The sequence below is a fragment of the Petromyzon marinus genome, chromosome 51 (assembly GCF_048934315.1).
Source record: "Petromyzon marinus isolate PM22_M1 ecotype Great Lakes invasive population chromosome 51, UKy_Petmar_22M1.pri1.0, whole genome shotgun sequence".
In the NCBI taxonomy this organism is placed as follows: Eukaryota; Metazoa; Chordata; class Hyperoartia; order Petromyzontiformes; family Petromyzontidae; genus Petromyzon; species Petromyzon marinus.
This window is the reverse complement of record NC_133717.1, coordinates 11684448-11711941: the sequence shown is the minus strand read 5'-3', so window position 1 is coordinate 11711941 and position 27494 is coordinate 11684448. Positions and strand designations below refer to the sequence as shown.

General features: G+C 51.1%; 1 protein-coding gene across 5 annotated transcripts in view; it reads left to right on the top strand.

The window, feature by feature from the left end:
* SH3KBP1 (SH3 domain containing kinase binding protein 1) overlaps positions 1-27494 on the top strand; it is an 84029-nt gene that overhangs the window by 43457 nt on the left and 13078 nt on the right. For 2 of the 5 annotated variants that reach the window (XM_032973546.2, XM_032973551.2), the window contains 14 exons: positions 8143-8157; positions 9028-9066; positions 12485-12597; positions 13438-13579; positions 15760-15938; positions 16804-16906; positions 17282-17376; positions 18066-18167; positions 19059-19112; positions 21083-21134; positions 23614-23688; positions 24245-24395; positions 25797-25873; positions 26762-26877. In XM_032973546.2, the coding sequence (XP_032829437.1) occupies positions 8143-8157; positions 9028-9066; positions 12485-12597; positions 13438-13579; positions 15760-15938; positions 16804-16906; positions 17282-17376; positions 18066-18167; positions 19059-19112; positions 21083-21134; positions 23614-23688; positions 24245-24395; positions 25797-25873; positions 26762-26877 (1313 nt within the window). The remainder of the gene's footprint in view (positions 1-8142; positions 8158-9027; positions 9067-12484; positions 12598-13437; positions 13580-15759; positions 15939-16803; positions 16907-17281; positions 17377-18065; positions 18168-19058; positions 19113-21082; positions 21135-23613; positions 23689-24244; positions 24396-25796; positions 25874-26761; positions 26878-27494) is intronic. The other 3 variants (XM_032973548.2, XM_032973549.2, XM_032973550.2) reach the window with 3 other exon arrangements.

Sequence of the window (27494 nt, the reverse complement as noted above, 5' to 3'; positions counted from 1 at the left end):
CGTGGCATGCAGCTCTGGAGCTGCAGGTTGCCGACCCCTGCGCTAGCGATACGTGGCCTGGTGGGTAGCGCTTGGGTGGCCTGGTGGTGGTAAGCACTGTTTGGTCCAGTGCTCGTGCTGGGCAGTCTATTGCTAGTGATGTGTGGTCATGGTGATAATAGTGTTGGGTGCTCCACTAGTCGTCATGGAGTTCAGGTGCTCATGTGCTGGCTTTTACCCCTTGCGGTCAAGCTGGCCTTTTGACGCCAAGTGTGGTCAGTTAGAACCTCGGGGGGGTATTGGTCAATCCATAAAAAAATGCCGCTGGCGCCTATCGCAAAGTGTGTGGTCGTTTAAAAGGAACTTACGGCTGCCCGTTTTGTCAGGCCCCATCAACTCGTAGAAAAATAACCGCAGTGTTGCGCCGCAAGTGTTGGTAAGTCACATGTTGGTTTTCTTTGCAGTTTCAGCCAGTTTCTAAATGCCGTGCCTTCCCTTTTTATACAACGTGGCTCCTATTTTTAAAGGGAATGCGCAAAACCGAACCAAATGTGTTATATTGACGAGGACATAAAAACACGTAAATATGAAATGTCAACGAAGGCAGCGTTTTTGAAGCACGTGTGATCCACAGGTGGTGAGCGAGAAAAACAATCCCTCTACACCGCTTCTTCTGTAAATTATCATCTTTTGTTCCACCAAGGTCAGAGTTTAGGGTTGCGATTGTCAACAAGTCAACAGGTGCATGCTACAGCACACGCACGTGCACCACTGTATGCACGCGACGCTCATCCACAAGCGAGCTAATCACCACTACCCCCACCCCCCCTCCCTAATAGAGGGTTTTTGTTGGGTTGGGTCTCGTAAATATAAATGTGTCGTTGAACCCGCCACCATCCGACACAGCCAATTAGTGAGGTTTGTCTCGTAAACAAAACAGTACTAAAAAAAACCTCTTATGGATGATATTGGTCGCGAAAGCCTATGTGCGCGTTAAACCCTCTTTTTACCCTCCGCGCTCAGTCGTTAAAGATGCCTTCCGATGGCCCATTGGCAAATGATTATTGCCATCCGCTTATTTACCCAGGAAAGCTTCACCGAGTCTCAAGACTTTTTTTTCAGAAAGGGGCTTGCCAAGTGTTTTGGCGTACGGGGCGACCTTGCTGCTCCGTGAAATAGCAATTAAGTATTTTTTCACCATTGGGTTGTTTTGGTCAATACCAGTTACATTGTTTGGTAAATGTATCTTTGGGAGGAGAACACCAGACAACCCCGGGGGGAATCATGCAGAGCAGGGGTAGAGAACATACAAACACCATGCAGAGATGGCACCCGAGGTCCGGAATCAAACCCGTGCCCTTCTTGATGGGAGTTCTTGGGCCTTGTTGTGGTTGCCCCCCCCCCACCACCATCAAGATATGGTTCTGAGATGTTATCTTGTACGTGTGTACGTTGAACGTCTCTCGCATCGTACGTAGCCGACTGTGCTAATCGGAAGTGCGGGGAGCGGGGGGACAAACGAAACACCAAAAAGCTGTTCTAATGAAATGAGCTTTCAATCTAGATTATTTAAAAGTGCATAGCTCCGCTGGCTTTCTAATCTCGGAAGGAAGAGCGTTCCAGACGGCCGCAGAAGCGCGTCTGAAAGCTCGCGATGCAGTGATCGTCTTTGTTCGATGGCTGGCCAAAAGCCCCTGCGAGGATGACCGGAGTTCGTGTGATGGTTCATGCTCATTGACAAGATCAGCATCATCATCGGGCAGGATCAATCCGCTGCTGGATGAAGGCAACCCCCACACTGTCACCATCTCCCAAGATCCTGTGAAGTAATCCAGCCGGCACCTCCACCAAGCGAGATGATTTCGTCACTCCATGTCCTTGGCGGACTTCCTCGAGGGTGTGTGTCCTTACCGTGGCCGTCACTCCTTCGCTCATCTTGACCATCGGCCATCGCCCCATCTCGCGACATGTCCAGTCCAAACCCCCACTGCTATTTATTATCAGTCTGGTGCGATGCATCTGACGTGGCACGTTTCCTCCAAGCGGGTGCGTCCTTCTTTCGCTCTCGTTGTAATCGCAAGCATGCACCTCTCCGCTACGCTTTGTTGTGCAATTTTCATGTTTTTGTTCTGTGTCGTTTCGTCAACGTTACGTGTGCCCATAGTTCGGATTAATAGGCCCGCTCAGAAGTAGTTCTGGCATCTTATCTTTTGAGGCTGTTCTCTGACGCAGGGCGGTGATAAATGCTCCATACAGTACTCATTGAGAATTCGCAATAGCTTGATTTTCATCTCGTGGCATGCGGTTCAACCGGTGAGGCAGTCGCAGCATCACTGGGAGATGAGGGGTGAAAAGCACCTTCCAGTCAGTTTAACACCTAGTAGGCTTTAGCGAACAATATCATCCATAATATAGGCTTAGATCGCGTAAATATATAAACGTTGTGTCGTTAAACCCGCCACCACCAGACACAGCCAATTGGTAAAAGTTTGTCACGTAAACAGAACGTAGCCAATTCGTCAGTAGTACAGCACAACGGTGTTTTGGAGAGCATATCCATAACATTTAGAATCTTGAGTACGACGTTTCGCCACTAATTACAACTAGCTTCATCAGGCGACAGCCGGATGTGTGTTGCAATGCTGGAAATGCTCTGTGTGCTGCTAGTGTGTGAGAATGTCCATAACCATCGCGGTGTTTCCGGAGTGTTACGTGGCGACTCGCAGGATGTTTGTGTGTTAATGGTCTTGTGTGGAAGCCTGCCAATTACACGTACGGTTCTGGGGTTTTTTTGCGTACGTGCGTGCATTTGTGTGTTTACGTTTGTGTACGCCAATAGTCGCGCGCGCGCGTGTGTGTGTGTGTGTGTGTCCCCGCTACGGGGAGTGGTAGCGTAGTGGTTAGCGGTACTCGACCAGGGGAGCCGGGCAGCTCAAGTTTGGTTCCTGGCCACGGTGAACATCAGTGCTGATTAATGATCTGAACCGCTGTTGGGGGCTTTGCCGAGGTCAGCCCAGCCTCGGATGAGTACCTTTCGCGGCGTGTAAACTTCAGCACTGAGAATTCGGAGGCAGCCCGGGCAAGTTGCTGACGCCACCCTTCCACGAGCGTGCCGTGCCGACTTTAATAGGTGCTCGCTTACAGCACTTAACCCCCCACTGTCTCTTCAAGGCTATACGAGGGTGGATCTTTGTCTCTGTGTGCCCAGGGTAGTTCATCGGCAAGCGTTCTCAGTCCACTTCAGCGTGAAGCCCGTCTCTGTCGCGTTAGCTCTGCAGCAGTAGCTGCTGCTGCTGCTCTCTCTTCAGATGTGATTTATTTACCGGCACACGTGCGCCGACCTCATTGCTCTACCTCGCCCTCGATCATCCCTTCCGCGAATGTGCTTCCTCCATCCATATAGCTGCATGAAAACAACAACCTCCATTTGCGACTAAGTGGCGGTGACGTCACCAAGGCGCTTGTGCCAGGCTATGTGCACGTTAAGGCCACGTGGAGTGTCGAAACACGTGTTAATTAAAAACAAGACCAGCAAATTCTAGATTTGAAGCTTTCGTGACTGCAAGAATCCATACTCCCATACTCCCTCTCACACAGCTTAAAGGCCGTGGTCTGAGCTTGGCTCTGTTTCACTCCAAAGGCAGTCTTCGAGACAGTCTGGTCCCTTCACCTGATGAAGGCCGCTTGTGTTCTGGCCGAAACGTCGTGTTTTTTGTTGTTTTATTTTTTTTTACCTACGTGACTTTACCGAATAGAACCAAAGAGTAAAGACCAGCAAAGTGTGCAGCAGCAGCAGCTGTTACCTGCCACACGCTGTGTCAATCGTACAACAGCAGCGAGCGGACGACTTGGCAAGCCTGTAGCGCCACCTGGCGGCCAGCCTGTATAGAAAACAACAACTGCATTACGTTCAACGTGAAACCCTAACGCAGCCAGCCACCTCTCTCGTTTTCATCTGGTGACGGATTGCCCAGGTCCGCGCTATTAGCCGCGCCCGTTGGCACCCTTTTAAAAGTGGACGTCGGCTTTGAGTTGCGAGCCGTTCCTCGCTCCTCGCTCAACCGCAGGCGGGTAGTAGGCGAGTTAAACTTTACGAGACAATACAAACAAGCGATGCGTTTTTACATCTCCACCCCCCCCCCCCCCCCATTCTACGTAGGTTTGTGTAGCCTAATTTCCTTACGTTTCTTATCATCGGTATTTTTTGTTTCCACTTGGCTTGCCCCCCCCCCCGATCTCTCCGACCGATTTTCCCCGGACTGCCGAGAATAACGGCGGGGGGCAGCGGCAGCCAAGGGGTGGAAAGCGTTCCCAGAGAGGGGGAGTACGCCCGCCGCGGGGATGGAGCGATCATATCGGCTCCTGCAGGTTCCGGGAGGGTTATTGCTGAAAGGGCTCGCATAATGCGCATGCATAATGTACGTTGACTCATTAATCCCCCCCCCCCCCCCCCCCCACTTTACACAAGAGCGCAGAAGCGTGGTCACCACATCTACGCCTCTACATAAGGAACGGAACAGGTGGACTTCACAAATCTGGCTGTCGCCTGATGGAGCTAGTTGTAATTACTGGCGAAACGTCGTACTCACATTGTAAATGTTGTGGCTTGGCTCTCCAAAACACCGGTGTGCTGTACTAGTGACGAATTGGCCACGTTCTGTTTACGTGACAACCCTTACTAGTTGGCTGTGTCGGGTGGTGGCGGGTTTTAACGACACAACATTTATAGATTAACGCGATCTAACCCAGAAAACCTCTATTATGGAGGGTTATTGCGTTCACGACATTGCAGAATCGTGAAAGATCCGGTGAAGGTCTGGTGGGGGGGGATCCTTCATACAGCGGCGGATCAACCTTGGCTGATGACGAATCAAGAGTTAACTGCGGTGTGTGTGTATATATGCAGCCACCGCATGCCTTAACAGCTATTGTTCGGTCGGATAAGAGGGGGCTAAACGGGCACGGCACGGGCTAGAGAAGAGATGGAGTGATGTGGTACAGGAGGACGTGGAGCTGAGTGGACTTGCCGATGACTGGTACCATCGGTGTCAAGATCGGTCTCTGCGGAGGAGGCTCGTGAAGGACGCTGCTGGGCAGTTGAAGGCAGTCGCCCTCTAACAACAACGGAGGGCGGAGGAGCGATGCTCACAACAACAACAAGCGGAGAGCGCCGGGCGGTTAAAACACAGCAAGTTGGCACAGTAGGGGGGCACAGGTGCATCAGCCAGTCATCTCAGTCATCTCAGTCAGTCGACCCACGGCACCTGGGTCTGCCCCGTGACCACCTCCCAACGGGCGTTCGACACTTCACGTGGCCTCAACGTGCACATGGCCTGGCACAAGCGCCGTGGTGACGTCACCGACACTTAGTGGTGAATGGCGGTTGTTGTTGTTATATGCTTAAGTGACTTTCCCATATGTAAGTGGAGGAGCGTAGTTCTCCTGGCACCCTTCGACGAGAACCCGCCCACGACGCGTGGCCGTCAGCCGCCAAGGAGGGGGATTCTTTTCTTGTTTTCTTTCGCTTTTATTGAAACATAACGCGAGCCCGGCACAGCACGCCACACGGTTCGCATAACCCGGGTGTCACGATTCGCGGAGGACAGTCCCAGAACCATACAAAGGAGGAGGTGGAGGTTAAAGATGGGGGTAAGAGGAGAGAGGGGGGGGGGCGCTGTTCCCCGCTGTCCCAGCCAAGTTGGGGGGGGGGGGACACACCACGTCGGGGAGAAGATGAACGCGGAGAGGAATTTGAACGCTCGGGGGCGAGCAGAAGGCACGCGAGCCCGCGCTCGTTCCGCCGCCGAGCTTGCGGGGACCTGTCTGTGGCGGCGACGGCGTCTCCAGCGCCCGTCGCTTTTGTTTACGCTCGAGAAAGTCCTCCCCATCACGTGGCCACTGCGAGACGCCGCCGCACGAGATGACCTCCGGAGGCTTGGGGAGCGAAGCGCGAGGTTCTCCTGTAAACTAAAAAAAACAATACTGTGTTTTATTTTACCGGGTAAGGCCCTCTTCATTTGTCTTAATTACAACTCGAAACATTGAATATCGTTTCCACTATCACGTGACAAACATCACTCGCATTATATATTTTAGCTCACCGGGTGGCAAAGTGCGTCCCCACTGCCGTGTGGACCAGAGGTCACTTGAGAGGATATCTCCGGATCTCTGCGGTATCCGCTGCTGTGGGCTGCTTTTTGATGCGAGGATAAGCATAAACATCGGGGGGGGGGGAGCGGGAATTATAAATAACTTTTTTTTTAAGCCAAGCATAATTGAGCCTCGATGGGGCAACTGCACCGCCGAAGGGCTGCGGCCGCTGCGCTACGTTGTGGGTAGTAGTGAAGTGGTGTCCCGTGGATTCCCCGTACTGACGAGCGCTGTAACGTGTTTGGTCAAATAACGACCCCTACGGCGGTGTGGGGTGTGGCCTCTCTTCTGGCAGTGCACTGACAAAAGGGTTGTGACCTGTGCTTGTGCACGTCAAGATGGCTTCGTGGCCTCTGACCTTTTGCCTGGTATGCAAGAGGTCGGGGGTTCGATCCCCACCCTGACAATGCCTGTATATTTGGAGTTTGCGTGTCTCTTTCCGGGTCCTCCGGTTTTTCCCTCTTCACATTTAGAATCAGCATCACGCGAGTAATTGGCTGCTTTAAATTTCCACTTGATGATAAGCCCACTTCCTTTGAGCTATCATTTGTGGCGAGGTTGCTTCTGAAAAAAAGAGCTATGTAGCTCAGTGGGCCTTACCTGGTATGGTGGCGAACCGATGGCACCTTCACCACCGGTTCCCCCGCCATTCCCCGCCTCACTACTCTCGCCCTGCACTGAAGGCTCACGGTAGAACCCTTACGCAGCAGCGTCACTCAAAATCTGCTTCGGACAGAAAAAGTCTCGAACTGTTATTCTCACATCAGTTATTTGCTGGCGACCCCTCGGCATGGAACTGTCCCTTTGCACATCCGCAACATCAAATGCACTCTTGACTTTTAAGAAACATCTAAAGGCCTCTTATCTGTTTGGTCAGGCTTTCGAGCAGCCCTGAGCGCGTTACAAATATATTTATTATTATTAATAGTTTTTAGTTTTATTAAAATGTGCCTCGCGTCGCCAGCGAGCGTCTCCCGTCATCGGCCATTGTCGTCTTCTCTCATCATCCATCAGTCATCGAGCTCCTCCATAATCCATCGTTGGTGGCAGTAATGGCTTTCCGTCGCTTGTTCGTCTTGCTCCGTCGGGTTCCTTGCCTTGTTGTTTCTCAGCCCTCGTGCTTTTGTTTGGCTGAGCCGGCAGTTCGGGCTCGACTTTGCGCCACGGTTCGTGCAAGTGGCTGACGGTGATCACGAGTTCAGACTGCCGTCGTGTATTTCGGGAAACTAACGAATGCTTTTGCGTTTGGGTGATGTCTCTTTTTTTTACTTTCAGTCGCTGAAATGTTTTTTCCAAAGCGGTCAGTGTTTTATTTAAAGTTATTTGTTCGCTTTAGATTGGCCAAATTGGGATGGGGGCAAAATAATTTTACAAACAGGAATGACGACCGCCACCCCCCTATCCCCTCACATTATAAACACCAATGGGTAAATGTGACAAAGAACACACAACCTCATATCGTCTGCCCTGGATAAACGTGCCGGCGGCAAAACCATAAAATTCCCGCCACATTCTACGGATGCGGCAATTTACAAAATTGCGAGACGGGTGAGGGCCAACGTAATGATTCTGGCCAAATTTGTGTCGTCAATTAGCCTCCACCACCCGACGCGGGCGAGCGCATTTCGTTGCCGCGTGGCGTACAGAAGCATTTTGACGTGCCGATTCTCGTCGTGGCGGTTGTCCGCCGAGCGGTTCTCACCGTGAACGGGAACCGAACGGGAACCGAACGGGAACCGTTCACGGCGAGCTGCGACGTTCTCCCGCATGAGACGACATCGGGCATCGTCAGGATGAGTTCCAGGAAGGCAGAATAACCCAAATCTTTAGAAGTCAGATTTAACTTCTTGCCTTGGCTGCACCGGATCTGTGGCCCCCGGGCGCCTGAGCTGGAGTCTGAATGACACCCATTCCTCTTCGCTCCTTGTGTCTCCCTGTCTCTCCTTCAGTATTCTTTAAATGTTTCCTCCCCTTCCCCCCCCTTTCTTCTTTTGCCTCCGGGGGAGTTAACAGGCTCTCGAAAAAAGGGTACGTACTCTGCAAACAAACCTAGAAACTCTATCCCCTCCCCCACCCCTACTCAACAAAGGCTAAGCAGCACACACATGTTTAAAAAAAAGTTACATTGCGCAATCCTTTACAGTGCCGTGTGCTATTCAATAAGGTGAGTGTGTGCGCACGCTAGGATACGGAATTCTGTGAAATCTAATGCTGGTCCTTCATTTGAACCATTGAATTGTACGCGTACTCATTAGCATTGTCTTCTTTGTAAAAAAAATATAATTCCCTTGCCTAGTGTAATATTGTAACTACAGTTATAATGGATTTGCCATTAATCTATGTTCGGCGGACTGATGCACCAGTGTTTTCGTTCAACGCACGTCGCCGTTTTGTGGGACACGTTATCGAACGTTACGGGTTTGCGCTGTGACTTTGACATGAGCTTCACGCAATTAAATCAATTAAAGTGCCGCTAATGAATTACTTTCCATTGATTTAAAATAGCGACGGAGAGATTGCACACGCGCACACGTTTGAAGCAATCTTTTCAAGTCCACCACAGCTTTGCAGCAATGAAGCACGTTGCTGATAATAAGAAACTGCATTCAGGAAATCTGAAAGAGGTGTGCTGCTCGTTGCTTGTGATCTCTTTGAAAATGTTGCCCGGCCAGACGACTCGAAGCTGCCGTCCGCTGAGCTGATGTTGTGGTCCACACGCACTCTGCTCGTGTGCGATGGGTTAATGCCTCTTGTCTGTCTGTCCCTGTGGTGGCTATGGCTGTTTCTCTTTTCCCCCGTGTTCTGTTCTCTCAAACGGGTCTGCCACCCCCTTCCTTGCGTGCCGCTTTCCTATGTGCCGCTGTCCTTCCGCCCCTTCCCCCCCCCCCCCCTCGACAGCTTTCAGGCTCCGAGGTCTCTCTTTCTTCTCCAGCTCAGGTTTGTTACTCGACCCTGTCGGACGATTCCGCTCGTGTGTGCACGCGGAACGACGTGAAAGACGACGGGAGTTTTGCGGAATCTTCCCGTGCGTCGGTGGCGACACGGCCAAATTGCGTTTTCGTTCAAATACGGGCCGGGCGAAATGTCTGCCCCCTTCCGTGAAAGTGCAAATCAGACGGCCGCAGGGAACCACATTCTCCGACCGAACGCGCCCTGCTTATGCTAGTGAAAGCCAGTCCAGCATTTGTCTGCTTAAATAAATTCTGTCGGAAAATGTTCGTCCAGAATTCTCCGAGGCTGATGGATTAAAATGTAATTGTATTTCTCTGTTGTGAAACACACTCTTATTTAATTGATTCTTTTCTACCAAAAAAATGTTTTTTCATTGCTCCTTTATGTCCACACTGAGAGTCATCTAGTTGGAAAGCCCATCTTTAATTTGAACCACAACGACCCCATCCCTCTCCACTGTTCCCAGCCGCAGGGGTGCAGCGGAGAAGCAGAGAGCGGTGCAGCCTGTGTGACAGCACAACGGCTAGGCACCGTCCAGTGTTGTTAACGGTTAGAGCTGGTCCTGTATGTACGTATGTATGTTGAATCAGGGGGTGCAAATCACTCGTTTTTCCCGACGAGTGAGTGCGCACAGTGGTGGTGGAGGTTATGTCTGTATGTATGTTGAACTTCTTTCGCACCACCACGTTGCCGACACGTGCTAAACGGAGGTGGCTGCCATCGTCGGGGTGTGTGTTCATCATGAACGTTTAAGTGCGGTTGACAAACCAAGGGGCGCTCCACACGTCGCTCCGTTAAACCGGCCCAGTCGGTGGTTTTCCTTTGTCGTGAAGGCATTGGGTTAGATAAGACGCTTCTTTTATATTTGTGTTCTAGTTTGTTGTCCTTCCCCCGCACCTCCGACTGGCATGGTTGGCTGCGTACGGCGCGAAATAAGTTCAACGTAGACATGTGTGCAAGTGTGTGCCAGTTTCCGTTCATCCTCCCGGTGTTGGTAACTGTTCCCCACGTCGTCGTCATCGCTGGCCGCGTCACGGCTTCGGTTGCGTTGGCGTCTCACCTAAGTGGCCGCACTCGCCAGCTGTTTACTCGCCTGGCTCAGCAGTGCAGTGGAAACAACGACACAGTGCCCTGTGCTGGCTTCACCCACCACCTCGTGGCACCTTTTAACAGTCACATGGGCGTGTGTGCACGAGGGTGGATCTGTATGTGAAGGAATACATTTATTGTGTGTGTGTGTGTGGTATTTATCTGTGTGAATGTGGGTCAGTTTGTCGATTGCGTGTGTGTGTGTGTGTGCATGCTATATGTGTCTTTGTTAGCACGCTGCGCTACGAACTCGGCCACCCGAGTTTGATTCCCACTCACGGCCAACACCAGTGACTGGTCCTGGGCCTCCACTAGGTGGACTCGGCCCCATATCAGTACCTGGTACGGTGTGTAAGCATCGCCACTCGGGAGACAAAAGGCTGTTGGGCGTGGCACTCACCCCCCCAACCCCCTCGCGTGCAGTGCCGGCCTTCAGAGGTGCTCACGAACAGCATTTGCCCCAAAAGTCTGATGAGGCTATACGGGCGGGGGGGAACTTTGTCTTTGTGTAGCTCAGCAATGGTTACACCCATTCGCACCCGGCCTGTTTACGACGCCGTTTGTGTTTACACCCCTCCGATATGGATGCGCTGTACAAGTGCGGTTTGTGCTGTGTAAGCTTGACTATAAGTAATAATAGTTATTTCGGCCTGCAACACGCACGGTATTCGCTCACTATCATAGAGAGAGAGAGAGAGGACAACTCGGAGAGGCGCGAGGAGGAATCGCAGACGAGCAGGGGAAGGTGGCCACGCGATGAGCCGGCGCCAACAATTTCTCAAGCTCTGGAGTCCTCTGTGTAGCAAGGTGCTCTCGGCCAATTCCCGAGCAGTTAAAACCTGCGCCGCTCTCACTCCCTCGCAGAGCGCGCCGGAGAACGAGCTCCCTCGATCGGGCGGCCCTCGCGATGGCGCGAGGCAATCCTCTCCGACGTCACGCCCTTTTGACTTTACAACTCGGGCAACGGCCCTTTCCTCTCAAACGCCGAACAGTGCTCAGGCCCAGGTGTGCTCGTTACGGTGCGAAGGTGACGGCAGATAAGGGAGACCATCGCAGGGCAACGGCGTATACCGTTGCGGTTTCGTGCGGCGGATTTGGTCATCTCGCAATTCGCACCTTGCCGCGTCCGTAGGATTTGGTGGGAATTAAATGTTTTTGTTGCCGCCTGCGCGGTCTTTAAGGCGTGGGCCCGCCGGCGCTGCGTTGACGGGTGGTGAGCGACGAGAGAGGAGAGGGGCCGCGATTCCGCGCGGCGGTCAGGCCGTCGGGACGGTCGCAGCGGCAACGCTTGTGGGATGCGCCGGGGTTATCGTCGCCATGCACAAACCGCCGGTTAAACGCAAGTCGGCTCTGGCCGAGAGATGGCGGAAGGCTGGCTGGATCATTAGAGGAGGTAATATGCTCATCGGCCGCGAGGTCAAGTGTGTGCCTGCTTTCACACTCGACAAGGTCGGGAACACGCGCGTTTGCTGCGATAGCGTTGCTTTCCCACCGATCAAGTTATGTGCTTACGTATGCACATGATTGATTGGTGTTGCACTATACGTGGAGCAATTGTGAGGCGAGCGTTTGTCTTGGGTCTGCCCCTGTCTGTAAATATACGGCATCTTTTAACACATGGGAGTGTGACACCTGTGTGTGTGTGTATATGTGTGTCAGGCGATTCATCTGGAGATTACTGAAACTTTCTAAATTGTATGAACACGCATGGGTCAGCCGCACCTAATGTGGCGCATCTTCATTGTGATGTTTGGTGTGTGAAACCATTCATGTATTCTGTTACGTGTTGTGTGCGTGTTTACATGAGCGGTAGTGGAACGGTAATGCCAGTGGTTAGCGCGCCGCGCTACAAACATGGCAACCTGAGTTCGATTCCCGCTCACCACCAGCACTAGTGACGATTATCTAAACCGTTCCTGGCCATCCCCTAGGTCGACTCGGCCTCAAATGAGTTGCTGGTGCGGTGTATTAACATCGCCACTGGGGAGACAACGGTGGTCGGGCGTGTCACTGGCCAACGACCCCCCCCCCCCCCGTGTGCCGTGCCGACCTTCAACACTTGCCCCAAAAGTCTGTTTAACAGACTGTTGAGGCAAGTGTTGTTAGCGAGCACCTATGAAGGCCGGCACGGCAGACGGGGGGGGGGGGTGGGGGTGTCTTTGGCCAGCGCCACGCCCAACCACCGTTGTCTCCCCAGTGGCGATGTTTACACACCGCACCGGGTACTCGTTTACCTGGTGGGTGGCCATCACCACCGCGTTGACGCGCGTACCCGAGTCCTCTAACGGCGGGGTGCTGTTGGTGCGCATGGCAGGCTTGAGCGAGAAGGTGCGCAAGCGGCGCTGCCAGGTGGCCTTCAGCTACGTGGCGCAGAACGACGATGAGCTGGACCTGGCTGTGGGCGACGTGGTGGACATCATCAAGGAGGTTGGTCCCCCGCCCCTGGCACTGCCGCTGGCCTCTCTGGGTCCCCCGCCTCTGGCACTGCCGCTGGCTTCTCTGGGGCACGTCCTCGTCAGTTGCGACGAGTGGATGCCGTCTTGCCAATCTTTGGAAGGGAACGTGCTCTGTCGTGACGTTGCACCTGTGGAGTAGTTACAAAGCAGATTTATATTACATTTTTCGTCAAAATCAATATGTGCGGCTGAGAATTTTTGTGCCGTGATGGACAGGCTGCTAATGTAGGTGTCTGCCTATGAAGCGATTGTTGTGTGGCGCACACCTGCAATCTGACACTTTGCAGGCAAGGGTTGGTGGATCAAGGTAGACGTGCACGACTCTCAAAACTGCTGGGACCGCGAGGTACCCTGGGGATAGCAGTGCAGCAAGTAGGTTCAGAACCCACCGTTGGTTATGTCTATGGGTAGTTCAGCATTCCTGCCAACACAGCGGTAATGTCGTGTTTATCGCTTTGCGCTACGAGCCTGGAAACCTCGTTTCGATTCCTTCTCACGGACAACTTCAGTGACGAACATCCGAACCGGTCCTGGGCTTCCCTTATCTTTGCTCGGCCTTAAATTATTGCCTGGGGGAGTGCGTGTAAACGTGACACTGGGGAGATGAAGCTGCCGGGCCACAACACCACCTCCTCCCCCAACACTTGTGCGCCGTGCCGGCCTTCATCGCCTCCGTTTTGCACGGTTGGCTACGTACGGTGCTAAAGAGGTTCTGCATGCAAACATCAGCTGCTCGCTCTGCAGCATATATCGACAAGAGTCTGTCTGGGGGTGGCGGAATCTCCGTGCCTTTGCGTCTACTCCTTGCCAGGTGGAGGAGGGCTGGTGGGAGGGCTCTCACAACGGACGCACCGGCGTCTTCCCCTCCAACTTCGTGAAGGAGGTGACGGAGGAGAGCGCCGAGCAGGAGAACGGAGAGTCGCCACCGCCCGCCGAGACCTCCGACTCCACCGGTAGGCCGAGCGAGCGGCCGGCGTGCCCTCGTGGGCCTCCGTCTACGCGCGACGCCGCGGCACGGCCGCACGGCTGCTCTGCGTTGCACGCGGGGGAACCGCTACGGCGTGGGGATGGAGGGATGGAAGGATTTGGCGGTGACGTTTGAGCTTCATACTTGCGATGTGTACGATGTGTTTCGCCTCCCTCTGCGCCGCAACAGTCGTAGTAGATGCGTTACAAAAAAATGGGCGCGCAAGGGGGAAACCGTGCGAGGAGACGGCTGTCTGCCGAATAGCACACACAGTACACACGCAGTACACACACAGTACACACGAACACACAGTACACACAGTACACACGCAGTACACACACAGTACACACGCAGTACACACACAGTACACGAACACACAGTACACACGCAGTACACACACAGTACACACGCAGTACACACGCAGTACACACACAGTGCACGAATACGCAGTACACACACAGTACACGAACACACAGTACACACGCAGTACACACACAGTACACGAACACACAATACACACACAGTACACACGCAGTACACACACAGTACACGAACACACAGTACACGAACACACAGTACACACACAGTGCACACGCAGTACACACACAGTACACGAACACACAGTACACACACAGTACACACGCAGTACACACACAGTACACGAACACACAGTACACGAACACACAGTACACACACAGTGCACACGCAGTACACACACAGTACACGAACACACAGTACACACGCAGTTCACACGCAGTACACACACAGTACACACACAGTACACACGCAGTACACGAACACACAGTACACACACAGTTCACACGCAGTACACGAACACACAGTACACACACAGTTCACACGCAGTACACGAACACACAGTACACACACAGTTCACACGCAGTACACGAACACACAGTACACACGCAGTACACACACAGTACACACGCAGTACACACGCAGTACACACACAGTGCACGAATACGCAGTACACACACAGTACACGAACACACAGTACACACGCAGTACACACACAGTACACGAACACACAATACACACACAGTACACACGCAGTACACACACAGTACACGAACACACAGTACACGAACACACAGTACACACACAGTGCACACGCAGTACACACACAGTACACGAACACACAGTACACACACAGTACACACGCAGTACACACACAGTACACGAACACACAGTACACGAACACACAGTACACACACAGTGCACACGCAGTACACACACATTAAAAGAACACACAGTACACACGCAGTTCACACGCAGTACACACACAGTACACACACAGTACACACGCAGTACACGAACACACAGTACACACACAGTTCACACGCAGTACACGAACACACAGTACACACACAGTTCACACGCAGTACACGAACACACAGTACACACACAGTTCACACGCAGTACACGAACACACAGTGCACACGCAGTGCACACACAGTACACGAACACACAGTACACACACAGTACACACGCAGTTCACACTCAGTACACGAACACACAGTACACACGCAGTTCACACGCAGTACACGAACACGCTGTACACACAGTACACACGCAGTTCACACGCAGTACACGAACACACAGTACACACGCAGTACACACACAGTACACGAACACACAGTACACACACAGTACACACACAGTGCACGAACACACAGTGCACGAACACACAGTACACACGCAGTACACACACAGTACACGAACACACAGTACACACGCAGTACACACGCAGTACACGAACACACAGTACACACGCAGTACACACACAGTGCACGAACACACAGTACACACGCAGTACACACACAGTACACGAACACACAGTACACACGCAGTACACACGCAGTACACACACAGTACACGAACACACAGTACACACAATGTTGTCCCTCATAATAATTGTATCTCACAGTTGCTCCTGGCAAGCCAGAGTGCGGCACCTCCGCAACACGCCCATGCGAAGAGAGTTTCACGAAATTTTTTGCGGTGCTCCGACCAGCCCTCGCTGCCTCCGTAGTGTTGCCGGATTACAGGCCACGTGCATAGCCACCACCGCCACCGCCCGGCTTGCCCCCGTTCCGTTGGGTCCCGGTGCGACAATGGTGCCGTCACACCCCCCCCCCCCCATACCAGACTCCGGCCAGAGGGACGGCGGTGGTGGAGTGGAGGGTGGCGGCGCCGGCGAGATCCAGCCGAAGAAGATCCGCGGCTTCGGCTTCGGGGACATCTTCAAGGAGGGCAACGTGAAGCTGCGTCCCCGCGCCGCCGAGGACAGCGCCGACGGCGGAGACTGCAGCAAGGTGGCCGACAGGGTGAGCACCTTGTGCAATCCCCACGCGTGGACGTGAATCGTAACGATAACCCTGGCCAGCCGGACTCGTAGCCGGGGAGCCCATGGCACGGCGAGCTGATTTCCACAGGACATCTGTGACAATAACTTTATAGCTCATCGGATTCCTCCAGTATAAATAAATATTCTGATTTCAATGAACATCTTTTTGTTAAAATGCAACAAAACGACCCTGTTTACAGAACCGTTGTTCAGTGTGCATCACTCATTTTCAGATGGGGGCGGGGGGCACATTTGCCGATAAGGCATCAGCAGTACGAGGGCCGCCACACCGCCTGCTATGGGGTGTTTTCACATGTTGTATATTTTCTGGGGTTGCACGCCAGGGGACCGCACGCAAGGCGACCAGGGGCCGCCACTGGCCCATGGGCCATGCAATGAAGAACACTGGGTTAGTGTATCCTCGCGTAATAATCGTATTCACCATTCCACGCTCTTGTGTGTATTTGTGGGCATGTATTTGTTTTGGGGAGCGGTGACACAGCGGTTAGCACAACGCTCTACGAAACCTGGTGATCTTGAGTGAACTTCCTGGCCATGGCTCACATCGGTGTTGATTGGTATCTGAACTGGTCCGAAGCCTCCCTTGGGCTGACTCGGTGTTAAACTCGTACCTGCCACAGTCTGTGAGGAGATCGGCACTGGGGCGACAAAGGCGGCTGGACATGGTGCTGACCACACCAGCCCACCATGTGCCTTTCCACCCGCCCTCAATAAACACTTGCTTAGCATTTGCCCCAACAGCCTATAATGCTCTCGGGGGAACCTTGTATTTGTGTACGCTTATGTGTGCGTGTGTTGCCTCGTCCATCTGTTCCTCGTCACAGTCCAATTTCCCCGGAAGCCACTCTTCCCTGACGAAGAAGAAGCAAGCACCGGTGCCCAACGTGGACCCCGCCTCCAAGCCCGAGCCTGAGGCCCGGCACAAAGGCAAGAACCTCCTCCTCGCACAACAGCAGTCTCATCCCGACACACATACCACGGGACACACAAATCATGGGGCTAAACCGGAGGTGTTAATCCACTGTGCGAGACCATGCCGTGCCGTGCCCCCGACGTCACTCGCGATGAACGAGTCGAGAGACGCGGGTAGATGTACTTATGAAATTTGTGGTTTTGGCTACCCATCCCTCGTGTGCCGTGCCAGCCTTCGTAGGTGCTCGCTAACAAGCACTTGCCCCAAAATTCCGTTGAGACTGTGCTGGGGATTTTTGTCTCTGTTGTTGTATGAGAGTGGGCCACACTTTCACCAGGAGCCCATGTGACCTCCCCCCCCACCCAACCCCCCCCCCCCCCCCACCACAGCTCGGGAATACTGCAAAGCGCTGTTCTCGTACGAAGCGCAGAACAATGACGAGCTCTCGCTCAAGGAGGGCGAGCTGGTCGAGATCATCGCCAAGGTGAGAGGCGCGCATCACCCTCACCTCTCCCTTACGGAATGTGTCCCAGGAGTTGTGAGTTCCACTGGCCATGCCATGCTTTTGAGCTCTAAATACGTTGATGACCCCCTGTATTTTCATGCTTACCTAAGAAGCTAATAGCTCAGTGGGCTTTACCTGGTAAGATACAAAAATTGTTTAGTTTTATTTGTTTTTAAGTGATTTGTTTGCGTTCACTATACTTTGCACTCGTGTCGTGTTTTTCTATGGTTTGTTGTTTTGACTTTCTGACCCGCCCCTAATGGACATCTGGGAAAAGAGCATTATAGTTATTTGGATTTCTCCTGTATGAATAAATATTCTGCCTACCTCTGATTGCTTCATCCACATTGGGGCCGACGCAGGGGTCCTCGTGCAAACTAGATGTTGATTTGTCGGAGCGTCGCTGTATCATAATTTCGCACAAAAAAGGTTGCATTGTCAGAATAACATGAATTGTGCTACCTGTGGACACGTAGCAATGCTTTGCGTTTTGTGCCCCGATGTTTTGCGCCAAGGTCTCCATCGCCAAGATACTTTGCTGGCTCAATTCACGATCTGTCTCCCCGTTGAAGCAAAATAGAGAGTTTGTTTTGACTCGTCGCGTTTCACTTGCGCGTGTGCGCGCGATTCCGCCGCCGCTGCCGACGGCCGGACGGGGTGGTTTTCAGGACTGCGGGGACGCGGGCTGGTGGGAGGGGGAAGTGAACGGGAAGAGAGGCGTCTTCCCCGACAACTTCGTCAAGTTGCTGCCCGCCGAGGTGGAGAAAGAGGTGAGGCCCAGCCGTGCCTCTTCGTCGCTTTTTAACCGCCGCCGCCCGTCGTCGGGAAGTAGTTGAGCAACGAGCGATAAACCGCAATCGCGTGCAAACTCGCCGCGGTGTTTTCTTGCAGCCGTGCAGTAAAATGCGGTCTCCCCATCGATGTGTTTCGGTCACTCTGGTTGCTCACTCTCTTTTTTTTGCTGTGAAAATGGCTGGCCCTTGTCCCTAAAACTATTCAGACGATATTTTTTTTAGCAGGCAGTGTTGATTATGAATGAGAATATATGTTTTTATGTTTGGCCATATATTGCGTTTGCAAGGTTTATTGCCGACACATCGTTGATATGATTTTCACAGTCACTCTATACTCTGCTGAAACTCTGAGGCTCTGTGGTCAAAGCCATGGTCTCTGTGCCAATCTAATACTTGGGGTAGTCATCAGGCTGTAGCTGGCCATGGCTCACTGGTGAGTTGTTATGATATCGAAAACCCATCTGTGTTGGATATAGCAGACTGCAGAATGCCATCCGAGATGGCCAGTTGATGAAATAATTGTCAGAAAAATGAATAATTTTTTTACATTAAATTTATTTATTTTAATTATTTTATTGACTCAAAATGCATCGACATGGTGAAGTAAGCTCAAATAAATCGCCACGGATGAGATGACTTCGCTGGTCCTTCATCCACTCGTGGATTGACTAAAGGGCGAGTAAAAATATATATCAAGATGCATTGCTTTAAACAGACATTGTCACAAGCATCACTTCCTATCTAGCTCAAGTTGGAAACATCGTACAGCCTCTCGAAGATACCCGTCGCCCGTGACTTTAATCTTCTTGTCATGTTTTTTTCACTTGTCACATTTTCACGTATTTCCGCCCAACCCCCACCCTTCAGCAGCGCTCATCACCTAAATTCCTCAGCAAACCTTCACTGAGAGTGGCCGAGGATGTGAGTGGACCTTAGGTGGAGCCGCTTCGCCGCTCTTGCGGGGCGTCATTTTACCATCGCAGTAGTCGCAGCGATGCGAGTCACTCCGCTCCCGCGTTGATCGGGGCCCCGCGGTGGCGAGATGTTAACTCCCTCGCCTGGTATGCAGGAGGTCGTGGGTTCGATTCTGACCCTGCCGCCTGTATATTTGGAGTTTGCGTGTCTCTCTCCCCGTGGCAGCGTGGATTTTTCTCCGGGTCCTCGGGTGTTTCCTTCCACATTTAAAAACATCGTGCGTTTTTAAAGTATTTGGCTGCTATAAATGTCCGTGTTGATAAGCCACTTCGTGGACCATCATTTGTGGCCAGGTCACTTCTGAGAAAAAGCTACATAGCTCAGTGGGCCTCGTAAAATATTTTTTTCAGTCGTTTTAGATGGGCTTCGTTGTGCCTCACCCTGTTGTACCTGGGAGCTTTGCTCGCTCGTTGGAGTGCAGCGATCGAAGCTCACCTGCCGCGCTTCTAAACTCCGCAGAAGCTTGCTTCGATGCGCTGCTATAGAAGTGTGTTCAATTGTCACCCCCCACGTCTCGCGCAGGCGTGGGAGAGGTCATCATCCAGCAGTGGATTGACACTTCTGTAGAAGTATGCGCAGCTTCTGCTAAGCGTTGTTGTTTTGACTCGTCGATTTGATATGCTCTTTTAATCCGGTTTCCATCGGCCTCTGCGCACATTCATATATATGCACATATATGAAATTAGTTTTGAGATGTTTTTGCGTTGGAGTTTGAAAATACAAAGATCGTCTTTGCACAGTGGGAGTAGCCATGGTTGTCATGGGCACTGATGTGAGAAATTTTAATTGAGGATGGTGGGGTGGAGTAGGAGATGTGGTAGGGGTTGGGGGGGGGGTCCTATCCAATCTACACCCCCCCTCCTCTTACCCCGGCTCTTGGGCCCCCCACCATCCTGTGGGACGACGGGGTGAAGTTGCACCGCCTACGCACTCGATAGCTACGCCGCTGTGTTTGCATACGCTTGCTTGTGCACCAAGACCGGGGAATGTTAACGTGGCTGTGATGTAACGGGCCTCCTGTCGGTCGCGAGGCGTTTTAAGCCACCCGTCGCAGCCGCGTTAACGACCCCCACGCCTTTGCCACCTTCGCAATAAATGCTGATGCGGTTGGTGGCGCATCGCCGTCGCAGCCCTGGCCTCAAAATGTCATTGTGCCCCCTAGGGAGGGTGGGGCGCGCTTGGGAAAATGCGAGCACAGCAGCCTGCGTTGACTCCCGTGGGGCACATCCATAGCTGGGCACCGATTGAGAGTCCAAGGCCGTACGTTGGCAACCGAAAAATAAATAAACAAAACCCAAATTATGGTGGCAGAGCGTGCACAGGGTTCCACTTGCTTGCTCGCCAATTTGCCTTGTTCATTGCCTTTGTGATTTTCGCGCAAAATTCAAAGTGTTTTTTGGAAAATTCTTTATCAAAGGTGAGATGTAACAAAAACAAATATCCTTTGGTAGATCCAGACCTAGGTGGCTGCGTGTCCCCTGTCTGTCTAAAGCGATTTTGAAGCTTTGATAATGAAAATGAAAAAGCATTTAAAGTTGTGCTTAGGATCGCTGTGCTGACAGCCTGTCATGCTGTGTCAGTAAGCACTCCTGACCATAACTTTTAATTATTTTTTCTATGAACGAAGCTAAAAACTCAAATTGAACAGCTCAAAATTCGCCTTAAGAAAGTGTGTACAAGATAAAAGTGATTTGTCATGGCCTGTGGCTTCCTTGAACCTACTGTGATCTCAATTTACGTTCTAAAAGCCCAATTAATGCCTCCTCAATGAGTGGTTTGCTCTCGCTGAAATAATCAAGGAATAAAATCGGCAGCTTGTCCACAGTTCAGCCTTGACTGATATAATTGTCTGTAACCTCGCCCCCTCTCCTCCCCCGCCCCCCACTGTCTCTCCTCAATCCGTCTCTTTTTCACAGAAGCCCAAAAAGCCGCCTCTTCCAGCCACCCTCGTGAAGGTGAACCTAGGAGGTGAGTTTGCAGAGGGATGATTTTCAGCAGTGTTGGAATCATGTGTATGTACAGTGAGGGAAAAAAGTATTTGATCCCCTGCTGATTTTGTACGTTTGCACACTGACAAAGAAATGATCAGTCTATAATTTTAATGGTAGGTTTATTTGAACAGTTAGAGACAGAATAACAACATCAAAATCCAGAAAACGCTTGTCAAAAATTTTATGAATTGATTTGCATTTTAATGAGGGAAATAAGTATTTGACCCCTCTGCAAAACATGACTTAGTACTTGGTGGCAAAACCCTTGTTGGCAATCACAGAGGTCAGACGTTTCTTTTAGTTGGCCACCAGGTTTGCACACATGTCAGGAGGGATTTTGTCCCACTCCTCTTTGCAGATCTCCAAGTCATTAAGGTTTCGAGGCTGACATTTGGCAACTCGAACCTTCAGCTCCCTCCACAGATTTTCTATGGGATTAAGGTCTGGAGACTGGCTAGGCCACTCCAGGACCTTAATTTGCTTCTTCTTCAGCCACTCCTTTGTTGCCTTGGCCGTGTGTTTTGGGTCATTGTCATGCTGGAATACCCATCCACGACCCATTTTCAATGCCCTGGCTGAGGGAAGGAGGTTCTCACCCAAGATTTGACGGTACATGGCCCCGTCCATCGTCCCTTTGATGCAGTGAAGTTGTCCTGTCCCCTTAGCAGAAAAACACCCCCAAAGCATGTTTCCACCTCCATGTTTGACGGTGGGGATGGTGTTATTGGGGTCATAGGCAGCATTCCTCCTCCTCCAAACACGGCGAGTTGAGTTGATGCCAAAGAGCTCCATTTTGGTCTCATCTGACCACAACACTTTCACCCAGTTGTCCTCTTAATCATTCAGATGTTCATTGGCAAACTTCAGACGAGCATGTATATATGTGCTTTCTTGAGCAGGGGGACCTTGCGGGCACTGCAGGATTTCAGTCCTTCACGGCGTAGTGTGTTACCTATTGTTTTCTTGGTGACTGTGGTCCCAGCTGCCTTGAGATCATTGACAAGATCCTCCCGTGTAGTTCCAGACTGATTCCTCACCGTTCTCATGATCATTGCAACTCCACGGGGTGAGATCTTGCATGGAGCCCCAGGCCGAGGGAGATTGACAGTTCTTTTATGCTTCTTCCATTTGCGAATAATCGCACCAACTGTTGTCACCTTCTCACCAAGCTGCTTGGCAATGGTCTTGTAGCCCATTCCAGCCTTGTGTAGGTCCACAATCTTGTCCCTGACATCCTTGGAGAGCTCTTTGGTCTTGGCCATGGTGGAGAGTTTGGAATCTGATTGATTTATTGCTTCTGTGGACAGGTGTCTTTTATACAGGTAACAAGCTGAGATTAGGAGCACTCCCTTTAAGAGTGTGCTTCTAATCTCAGCTCGTTACCTGTATAAAAGACACCTGGGAGCCAGAAATCTTTCTGATTGAGAGGGGGTCAAATACTTATTTCCCTCATTAAAATGCAAATCAATTTATAACATTTTTGACATGCGTTTTTCTGGATGTTTTTGTTATCATGTCTCTCACTGTTCAAATAAACTTACCATTAAAAATATAGACTGATCATTTCTTTGTCAGTGAGCAAACGTACAAAATGAGCAGGGGATCAAATACTTTTTCCCCTCACTGTATGTATGTTGAACTTCTTTTGCACTGCATGTGGCCAACCGTGCTAATCAGAGGTGCGGGCGAAGGACAATAAACTAAGCACAAAAAGCAGTTCTAAAGAAATTAGTTTTCAATCTAGATGATTGAAAAGTGCGCAGCGCTCCGGTGGCTTCCTAATACAGGAAGGAAGAGCATTCCAGACGGCCGCAGAAGCGCATCTGAAAGCGCGCGATTGCGGTGATCGTCTTTGTTCAGTGGCTAGCCAAAAGCCGCTGTGTAATGATATTCGGTGTCACAAATTGCCCCAAAAGTCCATGGTGTCACGATTTACCTCCACCATACATGGACCTGCCGAAAGGGCTGGCAGTGATATATAGTACGGTGGAGTTTAGTTGCGTGTTATATAATGGTCGCATCACGACACCACACCATGCTACACCGCCCCATACTACAACGTTATTCGATTGGCAGGTTGTGTGTGGTGTGGTGCAGTTGTGGTGTAAATTCCCCCTGGCTTCTGCTCACCTAAAAGTGACAATAACTATATACAGATGGTTAAAGGCAAAACATGCAAAATTTCTATCAGAAGTTTCAGAAAGGTGCCTACTTTTTTCGGTGTTTTTTTGGCCACTATCTTTCAACGAGTGTTCCATCCGAGTGCCTGGAGAAACCCAGGCACATGAGAGGGAAGGGATAGAACTCAGGGCTCTGTGCATAACGGACTTCAAATTGTGGATTCGCCAAAAGGCTCCACATAGGCGGTAGATGGCGCCAGATTTGTTGAACGGTGAACGCGGCCGTTCCCCTTGGCACGGCTTACATCGCGTGCGTGGGCGCGTCCCTTCTGCCAGACAAGAAGGATGTCCGCAAGGTCGTTCCAGACAAGCCTGAACGGCCCGAGCTCCCCTTCAAGCAGGAGGAGAAGGGTAAGTCAACGCGCAGAGACAACGCTTTCCCGACATAGCCGCGCGGATTAAGACGAACGCCGTCAAGGCGAGCTACGCGGTAACTCCGATCTGTTACGACTTTGATGAGTGTGCGCCGTTTGTTTGCTGGCCCCCCGTGGGCCTGTGCTCAAAAAGGATTTACATTTTTTTCCTTTCCTAAAATACAATAACATTCATTTTGATACCGGCAAAAAAGGTCCCATTGATGTAACTCCTCTACTCAAGCTGTAAGTGCTCTGATACTTGAATTGCCTTTGTACTGTTTGCCTTTTGGCATTCTCTGGTCTAACACTGGAGAGAAAAGGCCGTAAAGAAGGCTGTCTCTCTTGTGTAGGGCAATCGGTTTCAAAGACAATGCATATATTATCAGAGCATGTTTTGCCACAAGTATGCATGGTTAATGTAGACTTTTGATGCCTTGCAAAAAGGTATCCATTTGGTGTTCGAACATCTTAACACCTGTTTTTATTTCATCAAACGTAATCATTATTGTTAACATTCCGCACCGGGCTCACCTGTGTCTCTGGCCGCGCAGACGAGAGGCACCCGGACATCCCCGCCAAGCCGGCTGCTCCGGCCATCCCCCCCAAGCCGGCGGCTCCCAAGGGCCCCGCCGTCACCCGCATCGGCTCCGGCGTGGGTCCCAAGCGGCCGGAGAAGCCCTCCACGCCCATCTCCCCCGTGAGGTACGTACATATGTGTGTGTATGTACGTATGTTGAATTCCTTTCGCGCACCATACGTAACCAACCGTGCTAATCAGAGGTGTGAGAGAAGGACAACAAACTAAACGCAAAATAGTAAAATAAAGTGAATAAAAAATATCACATTTTAATTATTTTTTTTATTTTTTATTGTTCTATCTCCGTGACTCTACCGAAAGATCCAAATAATATTAATTCCTGCAGTCACGAAAGCTTTAAGTCGAGATTTAAACGCAAAAAAACAGTTATAAATGAACGAGTTCTCAATCTAGATTATTTGAAAGTGCCATAGCTCCAGTGGCTTCCGAATATCGGAAGGCAGAGCGTTCCAGACAGCCGCAAAAGCGCGCATCTGATGGCTAGCTGAAAGCCGCTGCGAGGATGACCGGAATTTGCTTTACTGTTTATGCTCCTTGATGAGATCAGCAAAGTACTGTGGTTCAATTTTAGTACACTGCGTCCACAATGCCATGCTCATTAATCATCATCGTTGATGAAACTAAAAATTATTATCTAAACTCTTTGGAACCAAAGAGTATGGATTCCTGCAGTGACGAAAGCTTCAAATCAATTACAATCTAGTTTTGTTTTACCAGGTTAGGCCCACTGAGCTTCATCGCTCTTTTTCAGCGGTGACCTGGCTATCACGAATAATAGCTCAACGAGGTGACTTGTCACGTGGAAATTTATTGCAGCCAAATACCCTAAACGCGTGTTTTTTAAATGTGGAGGGAAAAACCGGCGGACCTGGAGAAAAATCCACGCGACCACGGGGAAAGATACACGCAAACTCCAAATATACAGCAGGCCACTGTAAGCGTGAACAATCAATTAAGACCTGAAATGGTTTATTAAATCTTTCCAATGATTTCTAAGCCAGAATCCCCCCTCCTCTTTTCAGAACATAGATGGACTAGTCGTTCTAAATAAACTGCCAAATCGCTGCCCGTGGCGCTGACGTTTTTTATAAATAAATACACCGTTTTAAAAATAAATAAATTAATGCGGACCGACACACCTGATGACGGCCGTTTGTGTTATGGTCGAAACGTCGTGAGAATTTGTATTGTTTTATATATATTTTATTATTTTATTGTTTCCCTTCTACGTGACTTTACCGAAAGAACCAAGAATATGAATCCCTGCAGTCACGAAAGCTTTAAATCCAAACTTAACAGCTGTTGTTATTGCCCCTCAAGTTGAACTTACACTACACCCGAGTCTCTGATTGTACTGTGCGAACACTGATAGCGTGTATACACTGTGTAACGGCCATGAACGTAGCGGCAGGCAGCGGGAGGCACCTGCAGAGACCCCGCGTATGCGACTCGACAGTGTCGCGGTTGTTCGTTGCGCTAAACCTGCATCTGCTCATTCCCCGCAGGCCTACCGGTGACTTGGTAGGATTCTCCCACCCCAAGCTGGTTGAGCTGGACTCGTCCGACAAGAGCACAGACAGCGGTGAGACAGTGGCCTGGTCACTATGAGGATGATCGACACCCCGTCCCCCGTTCTCAAACTTTCTCTGCTCACGGGGCGGTGTTTGTGGGCTGCTCTTGTATCGGGCGCAGAACAATTTTTGCGCTGACGTGAACATCGGAATCGCACGCTAGGCCGCTCGATGCTCGTGTTGGGATTGACCTCTTGGGCTCACAGTAGCCAGCCCCCGCTGTTCTTTTGATGTAGCAGCACGTGGGGTTTATTCTGTAAATTCTTGAGTTTGCGTAAGACCAAGTGAAGGATTGTTAAATTGAGATTCAAATTTAACGCAGCTCCCAACTTGTAGATAGGATTCTAGGCTGTGTGTCTCAGGCAAGTCCATTAATGAGGGTAATGGATTTAAATGCACAGTCATGGTGCTTAAATTACACCACTAGTTTAATGACATCACTGTATTGGTGCTGTTAATATGTAAGGATTCATTGTGGAAGGTAGACCCGAGTGAACAATTCAAGCAGACAGCCGTGCACAGGAGAGCTCAGGGCACCACGTTCCTGTGTGTGTGCGCGTGCATGCATTCCTGTATGAGAGTGTGTGTGGGAGCGGTCAAGTAGTGGTTAGCCCGCTGCACTATGAACCCGGCGACCCGAGTTCGATTCCTCCTCACGGCCAGCGCCAGTGACAGTTGTCTAAACCGGTCATGGGCTTCCCCTAGGTAGACTTTGTCTTTTTGTGTATTCTCTGTGTTAGGGTGTGGCATTGGCCACTCCCACCCCCTTTCGTGTGCCGTGCCGGCTTTCATCGGTGCTCGCTAACAGCACTTGCTCCTGCAGTGTGTTGAGGCTACACGGGGGTGGGGGATTTTTGTCTCAGTGTTCTGTGTGTTTGTTCTGCTTGACCGGGGTGCAGAGCTGGTGGGGTTCGACGTGGTGGTCCCCTCTCCCGAGAAGCTCAATCACCCGACCACCAACCGGCCCAAGCACAAAGGCCGCCGGCCACCCAGCCAGTTCCCTGGCAATGTCTTGGTATATGGTCCACATTGACACCACCACCCCCTCCTACAACCCCCTTGGGCATCTCATGGTGGCACAACTCTGGATGTTAGGGCAAGGGTGGGGAACCTTTGGCCCTCCGCAGACGAGATACGACGGCCCTCGGCTTAATTTCATACGGCCCGTGGCCCCCAACCAGGCCTGTCACTTGGAAGCATTCCGCGAACAATACGTATTTTTTTCCGCTGCAGTCATCTTGGCGTCACTCATCCGGTACTAGAAGTGTAAATATTTTCGACCTGGCAACACCGCGTGTTCTAATGTCAGCACGCTCAGTCGCTCCTGTCAATGCAAGGGGCCTCTTTAACCCCGGGGGGCTTTATTGCCGTGACGTAAACACATGACGAATCTGAGATGATTAAAAGTTACGTTCGTGGTTTGAACGCGTGTTTTTTTGCGAGCTTAATGAGTACATTTTAAGAGAGGAATGTACGAATCGCTATCGCCGCAGTTGGTACCGTGGTTTTATAGGACAATAGTGAATGACCGTGCATGTGCTCAGGAAGACAGCGGGGGTCTGTCGGTAGCGATCGCCGTTAACTCTCACGATAAGAAAGTAAAACTCAAGAGACAACAGCTTCGGTGTAATG